The following is a 21,281-nucleotide window of genomic DNA, read 5'->3' on the forward strand; positions in this document are numbered from 1 at the left end:
TTCATCAGGCTAATAGAATACATTGGCCAATCAGCGCTGGCCAATGCATTCTATTAGCTTGATGAAGCAGAGTGTGCACAAGGGTTCAAGCGCACCCTCGGCTCTGATGTAGCAGAGCCGAGGCTGCACAAGGGTTCAAGCGCACCCTCGGCTCTGATGTAGGAGAGCCGAGGGTGCACTTGAACCCTTGTGCACCCTCGGCTCTGCTACATCAGAGCCGAGGGTGCGCTTGAACCCTTGTGCACACTCTGCTTCATCAAGCTAATAGAATGCATTGGCCAGCACTGATTGGCCAGAGTACGGAATTCGGCCAATCAGCGCTGGCCAATGCATCCCTATGGGAAAAAGTTTATCTCACAAAAATCACAATTACACACCCGATAGAGCCCCAAAAAGTTATTTTTAATAACATTCCCCCCTAAATAAAGGTTATCCCTAGCTATCCCTGCCTGTACAGCTATCCCTGTCTCATAGTCACAAAGTTCACATTCTCATATGACCCGGATTTGAAATCCACTATTCGTCTAAAATGGAGGTCACCTGATTTCGGCAGCCAATGACTTTTTCCAATTTTTTTCAATGCCCCCAGTGTCGTAGTTCCTGTCCCACCTCCCCTGCGCTGTTATTGGTGCAAAAAAGGCGCCAGGGAAGGTGGGAGGGGAATCGAATTTTGGCGCACTTTACCACGTGGTGTTCGATTCGATTCGAACATGGCGAACACCCTGATATCCGATCGAACATGTGTTCGATAGAACACTGTTCGCTCATCTCTATAAAAGAGCATTTACAGAAAGCACAGGAAGTGCAAAAATGTGTATATAATCGCTCTGCCAGAGTCAGAGTGTTCAGTCCTGGAGACCGGGTCCTAATACTTGTTCCAACTGTAGAAAGCAAGTTCCTGGCTAAGTGGCAGGGCCCTTTTGAGATATTGGAAAGGGTTGGAGAGGTAAATTACAAGGTGCACCAACCAGGGAAAAGGAAACCCATACAGATTTACCATGTAAATCTGATCAAACCCTGGAGAGAAAGGGAGTCTTTGGCCGCTCTAACCTGCCCACTCCCAGATGTAGAGTCAGAACACCACAAAGTGGGAATAGCAGAGACTCTGTCCACTTCCCAGAAACACGAAACAAGAGAATTCTTGCAACACAACCAGGAGATGTTTTCTGGTTTACCAGGGTGTACCACTGTGATAGAGCATGAGATAATTACAGAACCACACGTAAAGGTAAAAGTAAAACCCTATAGAATACCTGAGGCCCGTAGGAAGATTGTGTCAGAAGAGGTGCAGAGGATGTTATCTCTGGGTGTGATTGAAGTTTCCAAGAGTGACTGGTCTAGTCCGATTGTACTGGTTCCCAAACCTGATGGGACTTGGCGTTTTTGTAATGATTTTAGAAAGCTTAATGAGGTTTCAAAAATGGATGCTTACCCTATGCCACGGGTAGATGAGCTCATTGAAAGGTTGGGCCCAGCCAGGTACATAACCACCCTAGATCTGACAAAGGGGTATTGGCAGATATCACTGGCTAAAGATGCCAGGGAGAAAACTGCGTTTTCCACCCCTGACGGTTGTTTCCAATATGTTAGGATGCCATTTGGTCTGAAGGGAGCTCCTGCCACCTTCCAAAGGGCAATGGATACCATCCTTGCCCCACACACAGAATATGCGGCAGCCTATCTAGACAACATAGTTATTTTCAGTCTAGACTGGAGCAGCCATTTGAACAAGGTTCAGGCTGTTTTGGATGCTCTTAAAAAAGCAGGGTTTACGGCCAACCCAGAAAAATGTGCCATAGGAATGGAGCAGGCGAGGTATTTAGGCTATGTGGTAGGGAGGGGCTTGATTAAACCCCAAAATAATAAAGTAGATGCCATACAAAGCTGGCCTCGCCCACTCACAAAAAGACAGGTAAGAGCATTTTTAGGAATCGTGGGGTATTACCGGCGGTTTGTACCTAATTTTGCTAGTATGGCAGCACCCTTATCCGACCTAACTAAGGGAATAAAGTCAGTGATGGTACAGTGGTCACCTGAGGCAGAGAGGGCTTTTCAGAGTCTTAAAACAGCCCTGTGTAGACAACCAGTCTTAATAGAACCAGACTTCTCAAAAGATTTTATAGTACAAACTGATGCCTCAGAGGTCGGCTTAGGAGCTGTATTGTCACAAGAGGTCAATGGGGAGGAACACCCGGTAATGTATCTAAGCCGGAAATTAAGTTCTGCAGAGAGGAACTATTCCATTGTGGAAAAAGAGTGCCTAGCAGTCAAGTGGGCCCTGGACTCATTGAGATATTACATCTTAGGCAGAAAGTTCAGGCTAATCTCTGATCATGCTCCACTGAAGTGGATGAGTAAAAATAAGGGGAATAATGCGAGAGTGACACGCTGTTTTTTGCTGTTGCAGGATTTTGACTTTACAGTCGAGCATAGACCCGGAAGGGCTCATACAAATGCAGATGCCTTGTCCAGAACCCATTGTTTTTTTTCTAAAGGTGCCAAGCCCTACAGCTTTGGGCAGAGGGGGAGGATATGTAGGCAAGTGGAGGGAAAGGTGGCGGAGGGAAGGTATATCCCATTGAGATGGCTTCTCGCCACTAGGTAAATGATGAATCCAGTTCCGGGTGTTGGGTGTAGTCATAGACCCAGGTTCCAAGCTCTGGCCCTGAGTTTTCTTAGAACCCATTTGGAGCCTTAACCCTGTGAAGACAGTAGGGTGTGTCTGTCTTTCATTACTGCTGCTGTTACTGAAAGCTGAGGACCCAAACCCTGTGTAGCTGGGGAGAACCAGAAGGGCCAGCCTGCTAAGTTTGTGAACTGCATTGCCTTGTGGCTGAAGTAAGCCTTTTCTTTTCCTTTTTTGCTGAAGAAAGCTGTTTATGTTGAACTTTGTGAATTTGCTCCTAATTAACCGAACATCCGTTGAACCTGAAGACCAAGCTTCATGTGTGTTTTACTTGCCTGACAACCAGCCCCAAGCACCTGCTTTTACAGTGAATATTGATTTATTTTTTTCCTAAATCAATAGGGCAGGTGAAGGGAACAGACTTTGCAATATACTTCACTAAACAGAAGTGTCTTCAACTTTTTGTCTTGTCCTTATTGGTTTTCTCCAATACCCTGAACACAAAGCAGATCGGTTTACAATGGGCTCTATGGAGAGGGAAGGGAAAGGAGGGAGAGAAAAGCCAGAGAGATATGAGCCATCTATAGCATTAAGGCTTGGATCACATCTGTGCACAGATCTCTATCATTTGGGTCTGCAGGGGACCTTAATGACGGAAAGGCAGACCCCTAAAACAGTGGTTACCCACAAACTATAATGGAGTCCACTGCATATCTGCCATTTTTGTAACCTGGTATAAAGAATACATCTCCCAGAATTTAAAGAAAAAGGTCTTAGTCTAGAAATTGAGCTGTCAAGAAATGCTAGCAATACTGTAAATCCTGTAAAAATCTAAGCACAGCCTATAAATAAAATACAGTCCCATGAAAAGAATGTCAATAAATATACTGTGTAATGTTATTACAAAGTTCATAAACATATTTTCTAATGACTCAATCTGTTAAACTGTTTACATACAGTCAGAGGTGTAACTTGAAGCTCCCGGGCATCACTGTACAGTCTGTAATGGGGCCCTTACTTACCCTTATGTCATTTATAATGGTGCTATATTTTATGTGACAGAGGAACCTTTGGGGCCTCCTTAGAGTGTGGGGCCTGGTAGTAAAATCTACCACTGTACCCCCTATAGCTACGCCCCTGCATACATTATAAAAATATGATTAAAAACCAAATTAAAAATTGTATTGTGCCAATTCAAGTCCTTTATCTCATTTTTTAAGTGATCCTTTCTGTTTATTAGATTAATTTACTTGTATTTTAATATAGAGAGGATGAGACTTGAATTACTGATGCCCTTTACTTCCTCCTTGAAGCTAAAAAGTTTTAACATGATTATAATTAGAGATGAGCGAACAGTGTTCTATCGAACACATGTTCGATCGGATATCAGGGTGTTCGCCATGTTCGAATCGAATCGAACACCACGTGGTAAAGTGCGCCAAAATTCGATTCCCCTCCCACCTTCCCTGGCGCCTTTTTTGCACCAATAACAGCGCAGGGGAGGTGGGACAGGAACTACGACACTGGGGGCATTGAAAAAAATTGGAAAAAGTCATTGGCTGCCGAAATCAGGTGACCTCCATTTTAGACGAATAGTGGATTTCAAATCCGGGTCATATGAGAATGTGAACTTTGTGACTATGAGACAGGGATAGCTGTACAGGCAGGGATAGCTAGGGATAACCTTTATTTAGGGGGGAATGTTATTAAAAATAACTTTTTGGGGCTCTATCGGGTGTGTAATTGTGATTTTTGTGAGATAAACTTTTTCCCATAGGGATGCATTGGCCAGCGCTGATTGGCCGAATTCCGTACTCTGGCCAATCAGTGCTGGCCAATGCATTCTATTAGCTTGATGAAGCAGAGTGTGCACAAGGGTTCAAGCGCACCCTCGGCTCTGATGTAGCAGAGCCGAGGCTGCACAAGGGTTCAAGCGCACCCTCGGCTCTGATGTAGGAGAGCCGAGGGTGCACTTGAACCCTTGTGCACCCTCAGCTCTGCTACATCAGAGCCGAGGGTGCGCTTGAACCCTTGTGCACACTCTGCTTCATCAAGCTAATAGAATGCATTGGCCAGCGCTGATTGACCAATGTATTCTATTAGCCTGATGAAGTAGAGCTGAATGTGTGTGCTAAGCACACACATTCAGCTCTACTTCATCGGGCTAATAGAATGCATTGGCCAGCGCTGATTGGCCAGAGTACGGAACTCGACCAATCAGCGCTGGCTCTGCTGGAGGAGGCGGAGTCTAAGATCGCTCCACACCAGTCTCCATTCAGGTCCGACCTTAGACTCCGCCTCCTCCGGCAGAGCCAGCGCTGATTGGCCGAAGGCTGGCCAATGCATTCCTATGCGAATGCAGAGACTTAGCAGTGCTGAGTCAGTTTTGCTCAACTACACATCTGATGCACACTCGGCACTGCTACATCAGATGTAGCAATCTGATGTAGCAGAGCCGAGGGTGCACTAGAACCCCTGTGCAAACTCAGTTCACGCTAATAGAATGCATTGGCCAGCGCTGATTGGCCAATGCATTCTATTAGCCCGATGAAGTAGAGCTGAATGTGTGTGCTAAGCACACACATTCAGCACTGCTTCATCACGCCAATACAATGCATTAGCCAGTGCTGATTGGCCAGAGTACGGAATTCAGCCAATCAGCGCTGGCTCTGCTGGAGGAGGCGGAGTCTAAGATCGCTCCACACCAGTCTCCATTCAGGTCCGACCTTAGACTCCGCCTCCTCCAGCAGAGCCAGCGCTGATTGGCCGAATTCCGTACTCTGGCCAATCAGCACTGGCTAATGCATTGTATTGGCTTGATGAAGCAGTGCTGAATGTGTGTGCTTAGCACACACATTCAGCTCTACTTCATCGGGCTAATAGAATGCATTGGCCAGCGCTGATTGGCCGAATTCCGTACTCTGGCCAATCAGCACTGGCTAATGCATTGTATTGGCTTGATGAAGCAGTGCTGAATGTGTGTGCTTAGCACACACATTCAGCTCTACTTCATCGGGCTAATAGAATGCATTGGCCAGCGCTGATTGGCCGAATTCCGTACTCTGGCCAATCAGCACTGGCTAATGCATTGTATTGGCTTGATGAAGCAGTGCTGAATGTGTGTGCTTAGCACACACATTCAGCTCTACTTCATCGGGCTAATAGAATGCATTGGCCAATCAGCGCTGGCCAATGCATTCTATTAGCGTGAACTGAGTTTGCACAGGGGTTCTAGTGCACCCTCGGCTCTGCTACATCAGATTGCTACATCTGATGTAGCAGTGCCGAGTGTGCATCAGATGTGTAGTTGAGCAAAACTGACTCAGCACTGCTAAGTCTGCATTCGCATAGGAATGCATTGGCCAGCCTTCGGCCAATCAGCGCTGGCTCTGCCGGAGGAGGCGGAGTCTAAGGTCGGACCTGAATGGAGACTGGTGTGGAGCGATCTTAGACTCCGCCTCCTCCAGCAGAGCCAGCGCTGATTGGCCGAATTCCGTACTCTGGCCAATCAGCACTGGCTAATGCATTGTATTGGCTTGATGAAGCAGTGCTGAATGTGTGTGCTTAGCACACACATTCAGCTCTACTTCATCGGGCTAATAGAATGCATTGGCCAATCAGCGCTGGCCAATGCATTCTATTAGCGTGAACTGAGTTTGCACAGGGGTTCTAGTGCACCCTCGGCTCTGCTACATCAGATTGCTACATCTGATGTAGCAGTGCCGAGTGTGCATCAGATGTGTAGTTGAGCAAAACTGACTCAGCACTGCTAAGTCTGCATTCGCATAGGAATGCATTGGCCAGCCTTCGGCCAATCAGCGCTGGCTCTGCCGGAGGAGGCGGAGTCTAAGGTCGGACCTGAATGGAGACTGGTGTGGAGCGATCTTAGACTCCGCCTCCTCCAGCAGAGCCAGCGCTGATTGGCCGAATTCCGTACTCTGGCCAATCAGCACTGGCTAATGCATTGTATTGGCTTGATGAAGCAGTGCTGAATGTGTGTGCTTAGCACACACATTCAGCTCTACTTCATCGGGCTAATAGAATGCATTGGCCAGCGCTGATTGGCCGAATTCCGTACTCTGGCCAATCAGCACTGGCTAATGCATTGTATTGGCTTGATGAAGCAGTGCTGAATGTGTGTGCTTAGCACACACATTCAGCTCTACTTCATCGGGCTAATAGAATGCATTGGCCAATCAGCGCTGGCCAATGCATTCTATTAGCGTGAACTGAGTTTGCACAGGGGTTCTAGTGCACCCTCGGCTCTGCTACATCAGATTGCTACATCTGATGTAGCAGTGCCGAGTGTGCATCAGATGTGTAGTTGAGCAAAACTGACTCAGCACTGCTAAGTCTGCATTCGCATAGGAATGCATTGGCCAGCCTTCGGCCAATCAGCGCTGGCTCTGCCGGAGGAGGCGGAGTCTAAGGTCGGACCTGAATGGAGACTGGTGTGGAGCGATCTTAGACTCCGCCTCCTCCAGCAGAGCCAGCGCTGATTGGCCGAATTCCGTACTCTGGCCAATCAGCACTGGCTAATGCATTGTATTGGCTTGATGAAGCAGTGCTGAATGTGTGTGCTTAGCACACACATTCAGCTCTACTTCATCGGGCTAATAGAATGCATTGGCCAGCGCTGATTGGCCGAATTCCGTACTCTGGCCAATCAGCACTGGCTAATGCATTGTATTGGCTTGATGAAGCAGTGCTGAATGTGTGTGCTTAGCACACACATTCAGCTCTACTTCATCGGGCTAATAGAATGCATTGGCCAATCAGCGCTGGCCAATGCATTCTATTAGCGTGAACTGAGTTTGCACAGGGGTTCTAGTGCACCCTCGGCTCTGCTACATCAGATTGCTACATCTGATGTAGCAGTGCCGAGTGTGCATCAGATGTGTAGTTGAGCAAAACTGACTCAGCACTGCTAAGTCTGCATTCGCATAGGAATGCATTGGCCAGCCTTCGGCCAATCAGCGCTGGCTCTGCCGGAGGAGGCGGAGTCTAAGGTCGGACCCAATGGAGACTGGTGTGGAGCTATCTTAGACTCCGCCTCCTCCAGCAGAGCCAGCGCTGATTGGTCGAGTTCCGTACTCTGGCCAATCAGCACTGGCCAATGCATTTCTATGGGGAAAAGTTAGCTTGCGAAAATCGCAAACTGACAGGGATTTCCATGAAATAAAGTGACTTTTATGCCCCCAGACATGCTTCCCCTGCTGTCCCAGTGTCATTCCAGGGTGTTGGTATCATTTCCTGGGTTGTCCTAGTGGACTTGGTGACCCTCCAGACACGAATTTGGGTTTCCCCCTTAACGAGTTTATGTTCCCCATAGACTATAATGGGGTTCGAAACCCATTCGAACACTCGAACAGTGAGCGGCTGTTCGAATCGAATTTCGAACCTCGAACATTTTAGTGTTCGCTCATCTCTAATTATAATGTATACTTTAGAAATAACAATGTTAGGCTTGGTCTACATCTGTGATCAGGGATTTCATTCTCCTCTCCGCATGAAAAATGCAGAGAGAAAATCATTGCAAGCAGCACTTTTCTCTCTGGATTTTTCGTGCAGAAACTGAGCGAAAACCACACGGACCCCATTATAGTCTATGGGGTCCACAGGTTTCCTAAGGTAACAGTTTTTTTTGTCTGGATTAGGTTTATGTTTAGGGGGTCCACAAGCAGACCCACTGAAGGGAAACCCAAACCCAGATGTAAACCTAGCCTTGGTAAGGTCTAAAAAAAAAAAAATGTTAATCTAGTTCAATTCATTCTCCACATTTCCTCCTTACAATATTTATTAAAGGTATCCTATCATCATCATGCCGAGCCATACACACAGCACTTCCCATTCATTTCAATGGGACTGCTCGTAGTGAAAAAAGCAACCCATTCATTTCTATGGGGAGCGCTCGTATGCCGGCTTCCATAGAAATGAATGGAACTGCTTTATACGCTGCTTATTCTGAACATGTTTTACGTTCAGAATAAGCTGCTGTTTACGTAGTGTGAATGCACCCTTAGATGTCTTCTCCGGACCACCGTTCGGTATATAATCCGGTTTTCGTCGGTATGCAAATGGGTTCTCTCGCAGCACTGGGGGCAGGCCCCAGCACTCAAACAGCACTGGGGGTGTCCCCAAAGCTGCGAGAGAACTCTTCATCTTCTTCAGGAACGGGGTCTTCACGCGTCTTCTTCCGAGGGTTGACTTCAAACTTCTAGGCCTCGGGCCTAGGGCAAAGGTGACTGTGCATGCCCGCCGGCCACAAGAAAATGGCTGCTTGCACTGTATTGTAAGCGGCCATTTTCTTGTGGCCAGTGGGCATGCACAATCGGCTTTACCCTAGGCCTGAGGCCTAGAAGTGTGAAGCCAACCTCCAGAAGAAGATGCGTGAAGACCCCATTCCTGAAGAAGATGAAGAGTTCTCTCGCAGGTTTGGGGACGCCCCCAGTGCTGTTTGAGCACTGGGGCCCACCCCAGTGCTGCAAGAGAACTCATTTGTATACCGGGATTTCTACGGAATGGCAGCGCAAAGAAGACATCTAAAGGTAGGAGAAGAATAGCCTTTCTTAAGGCTATTCCTATGTGTTAAGGACAAAAAAAAAATGACTTTTAATGATAGGATCCCTTTAAACCCTTTCATTGTATTAACTGTAACAAGTTCCTCTGGGAAAATAATTCCATATTCTCCCTGCTTTTACAGTAAATAAATCCCTTCTATAGTAGATCTAAAAACTTTATTTCCTAGGCGTACAGTAGTAGATATCATTTGATAAAGTTACAGTTTGTCTCCCATACAGGAAATTATCCAATTGCCTATGTAGGGATATTGTGTCTTGTGATCAAAGTAGCATCATCATTGACTCAAGAAGGGAATCCTTTGTGGTATGAGAGGTACAGGGGATACACAGGGTAATGTGATAGTTTTATATAGAGGGCCCATGACTGTACTTGTAGGTTCACTGGTTTATGATAACAACAGCTTTGTGTTAGCAATTTAAGAAGACGAGATCTATAGTGAAAGGGATTGGCTCCACAAAGATGCCTTATATGAGGATTTAAGAAAACTGTTAAAGTCTCAGAACTGCGGTGCTATAAATAATATTAGTCTTAATGTTTTTTTAAATTGTGAACTGTTCTGTAACCTAAATATAATGCAAGCGAAACAAAGTGTAAATAAAGCTTTGCTCGGCAATTACAGCCTTTGTTTAATTGCAAAAGTACAATTAATACCAGGTCATTTCATCTGGTTTTAATTTTTACCGGCAAGCGCACATATTAGCGGCTATGGTAATTTCCACTACTTAAGGACTTCTTTTATTTGCTCTGTTGGAAAGAAGAAAACTAGAATTGCTTTGTCTCATAGCTGAGATCATTTGCTCTGAAACTAAAGGCTCTTTTCTGCTCTTTTGACCACAGTTATTAATTCCAGTCTAAACACGGCATTTTCCAATATTCTATCTAACAAATGAATTTTCCAGGGGATGGAAATGTTTCTTTTCGGAACAATATTTACAAATGTAGGAACTTTAATAGAGCTTCCAGTTTACACTGCCATTGTTCCTGGCAATTACATCTATTATATAATATACACATGAATTCACCTTTACAAATAACATTATTGCTACAAGGCATCGAAAAAAAATGAAGTATCCTAGCAATTACTGCTTATTAAATAGTATAATTTTGTGTCCATAAATGCTATATAAATCTACATATCTCCCTGGTAACATATTTCACACATCCTGTGTAGTCAAATCTTGTAGCAGTAATTAGTGAACCTATTTCCTAACATATAGATGTGTCCACTCTGACAAGGAATGTGTCATCAGATTTTTATTTTTATTTTTTTGTTAATGTAGATTGTGAGCCCCATATAGGGATCACAATGTACATTTTTCCCCCTATCAGTAAGTCTTTGGAGTATGGGAGGAAATCCACACAACACAGGGAGAACATACAAACTCCTTGCAGATGTTGTTCCTGGCAGGATTCGAACCCAGGACTCCAGCACTGCAATGCTAACCACTGAGCCACCATGTTGCCCAGAAAATAACATATTTTTAAAGATTGTGTGAGGTTTTTTTAATAGAAGTCAATAGGGTTTATTCCAGGGTTTATGTCCCATGGTCCAGGTCCAGAAAAAAAGGAAGTCATAGATAATGGATAATAACATGGATAATGGATAATAACATGGGAAATCTAAAACAACATCACCAAAAATTATTTAAAAATATGTTTAATAAAAAAAATTAATTGAAACTTTATTTAGGGCTAGTTCACACGTGAGTATAAGGGGAGGTTTTTGACAGCGGATTTCGCGTCCAAAACCTCCCCTTATAATGGTGGTCTATGGAGACCGCCGGGCTTCTGTTCTCCGCTAGCGGCGAGCTGCTGCTAGCGGAGAAAATAAAGGACATGTCCTTTCTTCAGGCGGAAGCTGCGCAGGCTCAGCCGCGCGGCTTCCGCCCCCGGCAGCTCCCTCCTATGTCGGCTCATTCATTTGAGCCGACAGCAGAGGGTTAAGCTGCGACAGCGATGGTCGCGGCGGGCGGGTTTTGACAAGAGTGTCTGTGTCAAAACCCGCGCGGGCAGTTCACGTGTGAACTAGCCCTTACACTTAGATCAGCCAGTGTAGACTTGAAGCTTATGCTAAATGATAAATGTGCTGCTCTTTTGACCCCCTTGTCTGACTTTACACAACTAATTGGTGGGATGACTGTGTGCCAAAATGTTGGGACACCAAGACACAACTATTTCAAATCATGCCCCCCTTGTCTTACTAATACACAACTTTTTTCCACTAAACAACACCTCTTTAAGTTGTAATGATAGCGGCTCATGACCAATGGTGTCAGCTCCTCTCAGTAGTTGTGGCTGCCATGTAAGCTAACGTGTTGATCCCGACATGCTCTGTTGTCTCCCTGCCATGTCTGCTCTACTTCATCCTCCCATTCTATTTTAGCTATTCTATCCTCAGTCAATCCCTCCTAGTCTCTGTCTATATAGGCTTCACACACTATACGAGGCCTGAGGAAAGGTTCCTAGCTTCATAGTGTTATGTCCAAGGTGTTCTTATTCCTGTGTTTGACCCATCTTGGTATCTGACCTTGCCTCTGTCTGTTGACTGAACTCTATGATGCTTTTTTGTGTCTGATCCCAGCTGGTTATTGTCTATTGAACCAGTGCTACCTGCCTCAATGTCATGCCTTACTTCTGACCATGCATACACTCTGTCTGCCTTGACTTCAACCTATACCTGGACTTCTCTCTTCTGACCCCTTGGTGCTTTGCATCTTTGTCTCTGCAAGTCAAATTGTCACTTACAAGAGATCACTCCAAGAGGTAGAAAACCTGGTGGTCCCCTGCAGTGACGTTCAGATCTCTGTAATTGCGATAGAGGGTAAAACCAAGGGACCACTTAGACAATGTCCTGAGGAGTAGCTCTAAGCTCTAAGGCTCATAGAATGCTATGTACAACCCAGTTTAGAAATACACCCAAAGGGAAGAGAGCGCTATAGAAAAAACTATGGTTGCCCCACCTTCCTGGTTCTCAGTTGTACTCTCATACTCATACTAATGATTTTATTTATCCCAGCCCTATACCCATGCCCTGGCAGAGTGTGGCCCATGAGCTAATCCCGTTTGCCCTTGCATATCACAAATGAAGATGTCTCCCTCTGACATGGATTATCAAGGTGCCGCCTCTGAGGAATATTCACCTGAATTATTTCCAGAAATGCAACTTTAATAACTCAATACCGCAATATGCGGGGCCAAATGCAGATGAAGCGCAGTACAAATTGAACGTATCTGCATGTAGTAAGCTATGCATTCTTTTTATAGAGCCGAGCAGATGTTTTCCTGTTAGCTGGAATATTATACAGGGTTTAAACAGATTTATTTTCCTCAGAGAAGATTTCTGGAAGATTAAAACATTATGCCACTTGTAGAAAATAAACAGAGTTTTTTAACATGATAAGCGCTGCATTATTCAATGGTAAATTAACTTTCAATTACCTGAACCTTTCAGAATACTGTCCTTAACATAATCAGCCGTGCATTATTCCTAATACACAGGATGTGAGTCTGCAGTGTCGCTGCCAATTATGTATTTTACAATACCCACCGTTGTCTATTCTGGAAGAAAACAATATGTACAGCTTAGCAATCAATTAGCAATTCATTCTTTTTATGTTACGCCACCGAGTGACAGTAACGCGGTTACAGTAACTCATTTGATGCTGGCGCAGACTGCTGAGTGTGTACAGCTGTCAGGCGGCTTCACACGTATCTATCTATAGCTATTCTTTTGAGCAGAGCCCACCCACAACTTCTATTTCAATTAGCAGAGCCTGAAAAAGTGTAATGAAAGCAGCTGTTAAAAAGCACTCCAGCCTCCATGAAATACTGCAAATCCACACTGTAAATAGCACATTGTAAATCCCTTGTCACCGGCGCTGTCAGCTCCTCCTGGGATCACACGGCTAGAGACAATCAGTCCCATCTGTCAACATGCCTTTAGAGGTTGACCTTAGCTCGGTCCATGGTCAATGTTACATTACATCATTCACTACAGCCCACACCTCAGCATTAATAGACAGACCATACTACTCAATGTCTCATGAAACATTATTTATTGTATTGACTTGCCTTGTCCCACACCAAAGGTTTACTCAGGTCATATTCCCAATTATTCATGCTTCAAAATGTACTAGTGATATAGCTAGAAGCAATTATTGATGGATATTATTGTAAAACTGGTACACTGCCATTACATTTATCAAAGAATGGGAAGAATCTAAGAATCTAATCTGTAAGTACTAAATCAAAATGGAATATTTAGTCAGAGTTTGGTCCAACTTTAAAGGGAGATATACTATAAAGTAGAAGGGCTATTAATGGGTTAGGGGCATCTCCTGCCGTTTTAGTAGTAGAATCTTAAGTCTACCCCAGCTTGGATCTCTTGACTTGAGAAGTAATTTGCGCTAGAGATGAGCGAACACTAAAATGTCCGAGGTTCGTAATCCGATTCGAACAGCCGCACACTGTACGACTGTTCGAACGGATTTCGAACCCCATTATAGTTTATGGGGGGAAATGCTCGTTTCAGGGGTACGTAAAATTCAATAAAATTATACTTACCAAGTCCACGAGTGATGGTCGGGCTGGATTCTCCTTGAAGTCTTCTCCCGGCGCAGCGTCTCCGCGTCTTTTTCCGGCTGGAATTCACTCTGCCTAGGCATAGGGGCCTAGGCAGAGCTAACTGCGCATGCGCGGTCATGCGCCGTCGGCTCTGCCCGGCCCAACGCCTGAGCAGAGCCGAATGCGCATGCGAGAGCATACCCGCACATACGCAATTGGCTCTGCCTAGGCAGAGTGAATTCCAGCTGGAAGAAGCCGCGGGGACGCTGCACGGAGAAGACTTCTAAAGGTAAAAGAAGAACCAGCGTTGATTGTCAGAATGTATAGCATTCTGCCAATCAACGCTGGTTCTGCATCGAACCTTAAACTTCGAACAGCTAGTAGTGTTCGATCGAGTACGAGTATTTCGAATACTGTAGTATTCGATCGAACACCTACTCGATCGAACACTACTCGCTCATCTCTAATTTGCGCCAGTCTTTGAAGTAGATTATAGTCGATCTGCTGTGCCAGTGGAAGCCTCGCTCCTTCGCACTAAACTGTGTTCTTGAAACCCATGAAACTTCCAAAGAGCCATGCCACTAAAAACTGAAGCAAAGTAAATAATACATCACACCCAGTAGGCTTTTATTGGTCGTATAGCTGGCATTTGGAAATTTCTCTGCCCACCTTTATAGCTGACTCAAGAATTTCTAATAAAAAATATTAAGAGACTGCTAAGAGACTGCTGTTATGAACTTTCATCAACCTGTTATGAACAATCAGTAAATCATTTAGAAAGGGTCTCAGAATGGAATCATAGTTAATCGCTAGGTACAACATAGTCCATGTGTAGTGTTTGTATTTTAAAGGACTTTCATAGCACATATAAATACAGTCTGTGTTTCATAATTCAGTGACAAAACACAGATAATCCATATGCAATTTATACAAGAGGTAGGTCTAGGGGTGTGTATACAAATTTCAGGTTCCTCAAAACCTGTCCTTTCTGAAGGAGCCAACATTGACAGCTCAGTTAGAACCAGGATGACCAAGAATAAGACTGGGCCTCCCTAGACCATTGCAAAAGGCGACCATTGATCTTTCAATGCCTTCCGGCTCAGAGGATTGCGAAGGCCACTGGAGGGAACTTCTGCCTTAAGAAAGGTCTAGTAATATAGCGCATCCTTGTGCATAATTATATTCAGAAAAAAAAGTCATAATTTTTCACTTTCAATAACAATGCATGTATAATGCTTGGAAATGTTGGGTAAACAAAAAAAAAAAAACCAGACACTCTTTGTAGTTGCTTTCCATTCCAGCTAATTGGTAGAGACTATTATAAAGGAGCTATACGCAGAATGTACTAATTGCAAATTTATCATTGGGTTTTCTAAACCTGACAACTTGTATAGAGATGGAGAATAACTTAGCATAGGGTGTGCTACTATACATACTATACAACATACATTAAATACTTCCAGATTGCCCATTGGCTTTTTACGCCCAGTGGTCCACTCTTAAAATAGAAAGGATGTACAAGGATGTACAAGAATTGTACAAGGGGATTTCTATAACTACAGCTGGACCTCCTATAGGGAAGGAGGTCCAGCCCTCCTGATCATTGTGTATAAAGCTATGGAAGGCTCCACTTGTAGCCACATCATCACATTACTGCCTTTGGTAATGGTAAGAACACAGATCAACCAATAGGAGACTGCAACCGGGGCTGGTACATCAGCAAAAATCTGCCCCAAAAAGGGAGAGTTAAAGTGCCTCCCAAAGGTCTATTCTGTCCTTATAAGGGTAGAGTGGTTTGGTGTAATGTGTAAAAAAAAAAAAAAAAAAAAAAAAATTAAAAATTTAAAAAAACAACACCCACGTCACAGGTTCTAGCTGGGAAAATAACTGTCACATAGATAAAAATTACCAAAGCTAATTTTATTTTAGCAGCAACAGAGGAAACATGTCTGTTTTTCACATTTTTCATGTTTTTTTGTTTTTTTTTTATAGTAGCAAAAATTATGGAAAAGTAAAAACAGAAAAATAAAAGTCCTATTCATCTGAAAAAGGACAAAAAATTATTTGAATAATCCAAAGGGAAAAAAAAATGCTATAGCGCTCATAATCGCGTGCATGGAAAAAATATAGCGAAAATGTGTCTGATCTTGAACCAGGAAAAAAGGCGCAGTCCTGAAATGGGTAAAAAATGGTTCTAGTCATTATTTCTAATGATTTAGAATAACTGCTAGATATTTAATTTTATCAATGATGAAGTAAAGTGCATTAAACTGAATTCTTCCAAGATCTAGTCTTCAGTATATGAGACCAAATCCAGTGAACACAGAACATTTTTCCTTCTCTTATTACTTCCCTGGGAAAGTTAATTCCACTAATTGCATTTAACAGTACATTAGGACATATAGCTCATTTACTTTCATGCATTTCTTTTAATAACTTCCAAATGCTGGTGTACAATGTAGTGCTTAATTATTGGCTGTTCTACAATTTCCAGACATTTAATAAATATATTTGTTAACAGCTGAAATGAAAATGAAGGGTTGGAAATCGTTCACACTGCTACTAAAGTATAAGCTTTAATTAGCGTACTGATGAGAGCTCGCAGATCTAAGAGGTGTCAGAGCTTTGGGTTAAGCTGATGAATACATTATACTACCTGTTCAAATGCCAGAAAGATTTGCATAAAACGGCTAAGGAGCATGTTTTATCTAAATAGTATATAATTTAGTTTTATATATTGAGTTATGCAATTAAAGCAGTGCCTTAGGAAATGACTTTTCAGTTTCTGGCTCAATTTTAGAACAAACTTGACTGGCTCACAAAACAGCTCTTGCATTACCGGTAGGAGACATGAAGTAATAAGCTTCAAACCATAATCTCCAAAGTCTAATAATAGACCAGATTTTCAAAGGTTTCAAACTTCCATAACACGCTTTGAAATTAATGTCTTAAGAGGTTTTTATAGAAACTTAGAACTCGCGATAAGGGAGTGAGATCTTATTCTGCTGAACCACTTACGCCTGTACATATACCGTATAGTACACAAATTGCAGTCTGTCTACAGTCTCCAAACTGGTGCCATTTGGACATTAACGCTGACAGATAATTAAAGGGGTTTCTAATCTCAGGATTTCGGTTGCCCTCCTGTCTCCTCTCCCCTCTACTTCCTGGAGGGCACAGTTATCTCTGGTTTCACATACACAGCTGAAGAAACTTATCTAGCCCTTATCAATGGTTAAAAACTGAAATCCATATGCAGTGAAAGCGAGAAAGAAGAGAATATAGATAGTCAGGAGTCATCATCCCAACCTGGAGCAGGTGTATAACCTACTCAACCAGCTAGAAACAATGAGGCATTTAGCTATATCTGGCAAACAGAGGAAGATACATGAAGCAATGTATTGTGTAAAAAACTTCAATTTGCTTAAGATACAAGTTTGAATATGACCCTTCAGATGGGAATACCCCTTTTGGTATATACTGTGTAGATCTGGCAATATAGTACAAAACATGTTTGGTCAAAAATACTTGTACTGCTTATACCAAATGCAGTCAAAAACATAGAATAAAAAAGAACTGTAACTTGCAGATCCAAGGCTTCTTCCATGGTCACTTAAAGAGGACCCATCACTATTCCTGATATATCTGTTTTAGTAAGTACAATACTTGTATTCCTCATGAAACAGTGAAACAATTCTGAGGCATCTTTTCTTATAACTCTATGATGCGCTGTTCCTAAAAATTTATGAATATATTGACAGTATGGACAATCCTCCAAGTGGTTAAAGCCAGCTGTCATTGTATTGATCAAGGAGATATAAGAAAAGATATTGAAAATGTGTATTATTATTTGGTAAGACCCTTTTAAAACCAACTGAGCATTTTACAATGTAACAACCTACTTAACTATTGCTGTTGTCTTTCTAATGAAACATGATACAAAGTATACACCACACATACACAAACTGGTTCCGTGAACCCTGTATCATTTCCTGGTGTCACCAAATCTGAATTTTGTTTTAATATGGTGATACAGGTATTCTGTAGTAGCTTATTAAAAGGAATCTGTCATCATAAAATAGCATATCAATCCAGCAGATATATAGATTATGGTCAATTGAATCCAATGGTGTTTTCGACATGTGAATCGATGCCTCCATAGCTGAGATATGTAAATCAGTTATTTGTAGCGACAATGAGCTTTTTTATTGCTCCAAAGAAGTAAGCTGCAACGCCCTCATTGCTCCAAATAGACCATTTGCACATTGACAAAAAATGCAAGGTCTCACCAAAAGAGGCATGGATTCCCAAGAGGAAAACACTGTTTGCTTCAGGTGACCCTAACCTATATCTGCGGGTTCTAGTTACAGACTCCCTTTAGTTCTATAATGTGAGTATTGACACATTATAGCACATTATCTAATAAACAACATAGAAAAATTTCAAGGGCTTTTGTATGATGCAATGCGGGGTTCAACCCAGAACCAAAGTGAGTGTTTTATAAAGTATAGTCTGGGTGTATAACCTGTAATTTGTTCCCAGTGTAAAAATGAGAAATACTATTGAGAAAAAGCTATATGCAAGACTTAATGCATCCTAAAGGACACAATGCTCGTGTTTATTCTGTCCTGGTTAATATTGAACAAAGAACACGCCACATAAATGCTATACTATTAGCCACCAGCAAAAAGCAGAGCCGTTACCTTGGATGTATGATATAGTGTGTAATGTAAAGTTAAGAGTGAAATAATTATGGCAGATGTAGAGTATTTCACACTTCAGTAGCCCTTAGGCACCTTAAGCCAATGAAATGATTTAGGAAATGAGCCCCTGACGAGTGGAGCCTTACACAAGTGTCTTAAAGTTAATAGTGTCATTCATGCAGGGAACAAGTGACCTCACCAGCCCGTCAGTAATACCTCCTAAATTGATAGACTTAATAGAAGTAGATTTCAGGGGCCAGCTAGGTAACGATACAGCAGGTTATATAGACAGCTGTGTCTCAGTAAGAAGCTAATAAAGCTGCACTCAGCTAACCATGAAAGGCCCTTTATTGCCTCAGGTGAATAAACCGGGTCATAGAGTACTGTTAGTGCCATGTAGTTCACATATAAACAGCACAAATAAGACACATTCTTCTAGGGGAATTAAAGCCATGGAGAATGTAAAGTCAAAGCATACCCTACCTGCTTCTGTTTCTTCTGAAACCTTTTCTTTCCGAACTGTTGTTGGCAGAGGTTGCGATCATTTTCCCTATCTGAACTAGAGTGGAGGTTGTATTTATTGTGCTTTTGTGACGTATTGTTCTTTTGTGGTTTTAAAGGCAGCCCATTGCTCAATATGTCCCGCTTCTTTTTACTGAGAGGGGTCTGCTGCTTGGCTTCGCGCTCATCTGGCATTAGGGTTCCATCCTTCTGCAGAAAGAGAAATAACAATAAGGTTAAAAGTGTTATAAAAACATGTACAAAAATAGTATTTACAGTCAAAAAGGGTACTTTTTGTTATGGGTACCTGTCACATCACTCTTTGACATTAATAAGGTCCAACACATATTTTGGGAGATATATACATAGACAACCATGATGACTGTAAAAGTTGCAGCCTCCAACCTTCCAACACAACAATAGTTCATATTCTCCATTCTATCATTTCTCCATATCATACAATAACAATTTTAGTACAACTCAAAGATGTAAACAAAAAACAATATCTCATTCCTTTGTCAGGGTATTTTCTGGCTAGGTGTCTCTTGGGCTTGTCATAAGGACAATTTGTGGTCAAAATGGACATGCACATCAGTGGTAATATATTAGCGTCATTGAATAACACTGGACAATAACAAGTGTGGTTAACAATAACAACCACACTTGGGGTCTGTGTGGTTTCTTAGCTAACCGTTTTTCATGCATATAGGTTTTCATTCGAGACTCCCCGAACAGAATCCCAGACGCAGATGTGAATGAGGGGTAAATGTTTTTCCACTGTATTTCTGCAAAAACCAAAAGCTCTGTGTGGCCTTAGTCTTATACATTGTCTGGACTGGAAAATGGTAAGTAGATGTAATTGCCTACAACATGTATCACTAAGGCTTTTGTCTTTCATCAGTCTTCATATACCTAAGGTCTAACTAATGTTACATTGTTGTATTTGAGCACTAAATCTGTCTTCATTCTAAAAATGTTAAAAAGGAGTGACATAAAGACCTTAGCTGCTAAATGTTTAAAAGGCAGGAATTGCTGAAACAGTTTTCCACACATTTTACAAACTTTACTCTCTAGGGCCCTTCAGTGTCAAAACCTCTTTAGGCTGACATTCCAGATAGTATTGTACGCTAAACAATAACATGCTGATATACCACATAGACCTTGCCTTGGAAATCAAACAGCTAAAATGCTTGGAGCAGAAATGGCTGAATGCATTAGACACTCTAGTTCCGGGCAGAAAGCAGATTTGGGAACTAAACCAAGAGGCTTGAGAAACTGGAATTGAAAGGAGTTGTCAGATCAGATCAGTGGGGCTGGCGGTAACAAGTAATTTAGAGAATGCTTTGACAGGGAAATAGTTTTCAAACTGATCCACACATAGGGAAAAAAGCTTTCATTATTGCCTTTCATATGAATATTTAACAATATGTTGTTCCTTTTTATTAATGTACAGCAAGACTAATAAACGTCTATTATAATTGCAAATGAAAAAGAAAAGTGCAATGCATGCTTGGGAAAAATAAAAATTACCATTTGTTACAGCCGAAACAAAACATCATCTTCATAAAAAGTTAAGCAATCGTGTTTGGTCTCAAGCTAGATGGGATGTATTTCTTTGCAAGTCATGCAACACTGCAGCTTTATTAGACTAGATTGCCGAGTTCCGACTGCTCCATCAGCAGAAAGCAAAAGGGGTCAACATAATTGTGTGTTACATTTTCATCAATTTTTGCGCGAATTCAACTCAAAATAATAAAGTAGCACCAGTAAAATTGTTTTGTGGAACTTAAAAGAATCACACAACTTTTGGTAATAAAAAAGGAGCCCAGGAATATCATGTATAACTTTAAATATATAGTATAATGTCTTTTATCTCTTTCAATTCTGCCTTAGAGCACTAGTCATAGGGCTTGTGTTATTATGTAGAAGTGATCTCAAGCATGCATGATCCCCAATGATCCAGAATAGAGGCATTATAGCCTCCAGGGACTCTAGAAATACTAAAATGGATAAGAATGAAAATGGTATGTCTTTAAGTAATTCAATACCGTCTTCATTTTATCACCTGTACACTATTTCATTAAAGTAATTGACCATTTTATGCTATCAAATGTTATATTACTGTCAAATACAATATTCTATACTCAGAATATTAACAGAGAAACGTGGATGAAGGTCTGTGGAGGTAGGGGCGGATTGGGAACTTAATGTGCCTCTGGAAAAATGTAAAAGTGGCCTCATGTTGTAGGTGAGTCCAAATTTGCAGTAGGCAGCGCCAACAAAAATAGGCGGAGTTAGAATGGTGT

The 21,281-nt window shown here is 42.3% G+C and overlaps 1 protein-coding gene across 7 annotated transcripts in view; it reads right to left on the bottom strand.

The window, feature by feature from the left end:
* AUTS2 (activator of transcription and developmental regulator AUTS2) overlaps positions 1-21,281 on the bottom strand; it is a 1,077,115-nt gene that overhangs the window by 828,810 nt on the left and 227,024 nt on the right. For all 7 annotated transcript variants that reach the window (XM_075264852.1, XM_075264857.1, XM_075264856.1 and 4 more), the window contains exon 2: positions 18,958-19,185. In XM_075264852.1, coding sequence (XP_075120953.1) covers positions 18,958-19,185 — 228 coding nt within the window. The remainder of the gene's footprint in view (positions 1-18,957; positions 19,186-21,281) is intronic.

Source organism: Leptodactylus fuscus, chromosome 2 (genome assembly GCF_031893055.1).
Source record: "Leptodactylus fuscus isolate aLepFus1 chromosome 2, aLepFus1.hap2, whole genome shotgun sequence".
In the NCBI taxonomy this organism is placed as follows: domain Eukaryota; kingdom Metazoa; phylum Chordata; class Amphibia; order Anura; family Leptodactylidae; genus Leptodactylus; species Leptodactylus fuscus.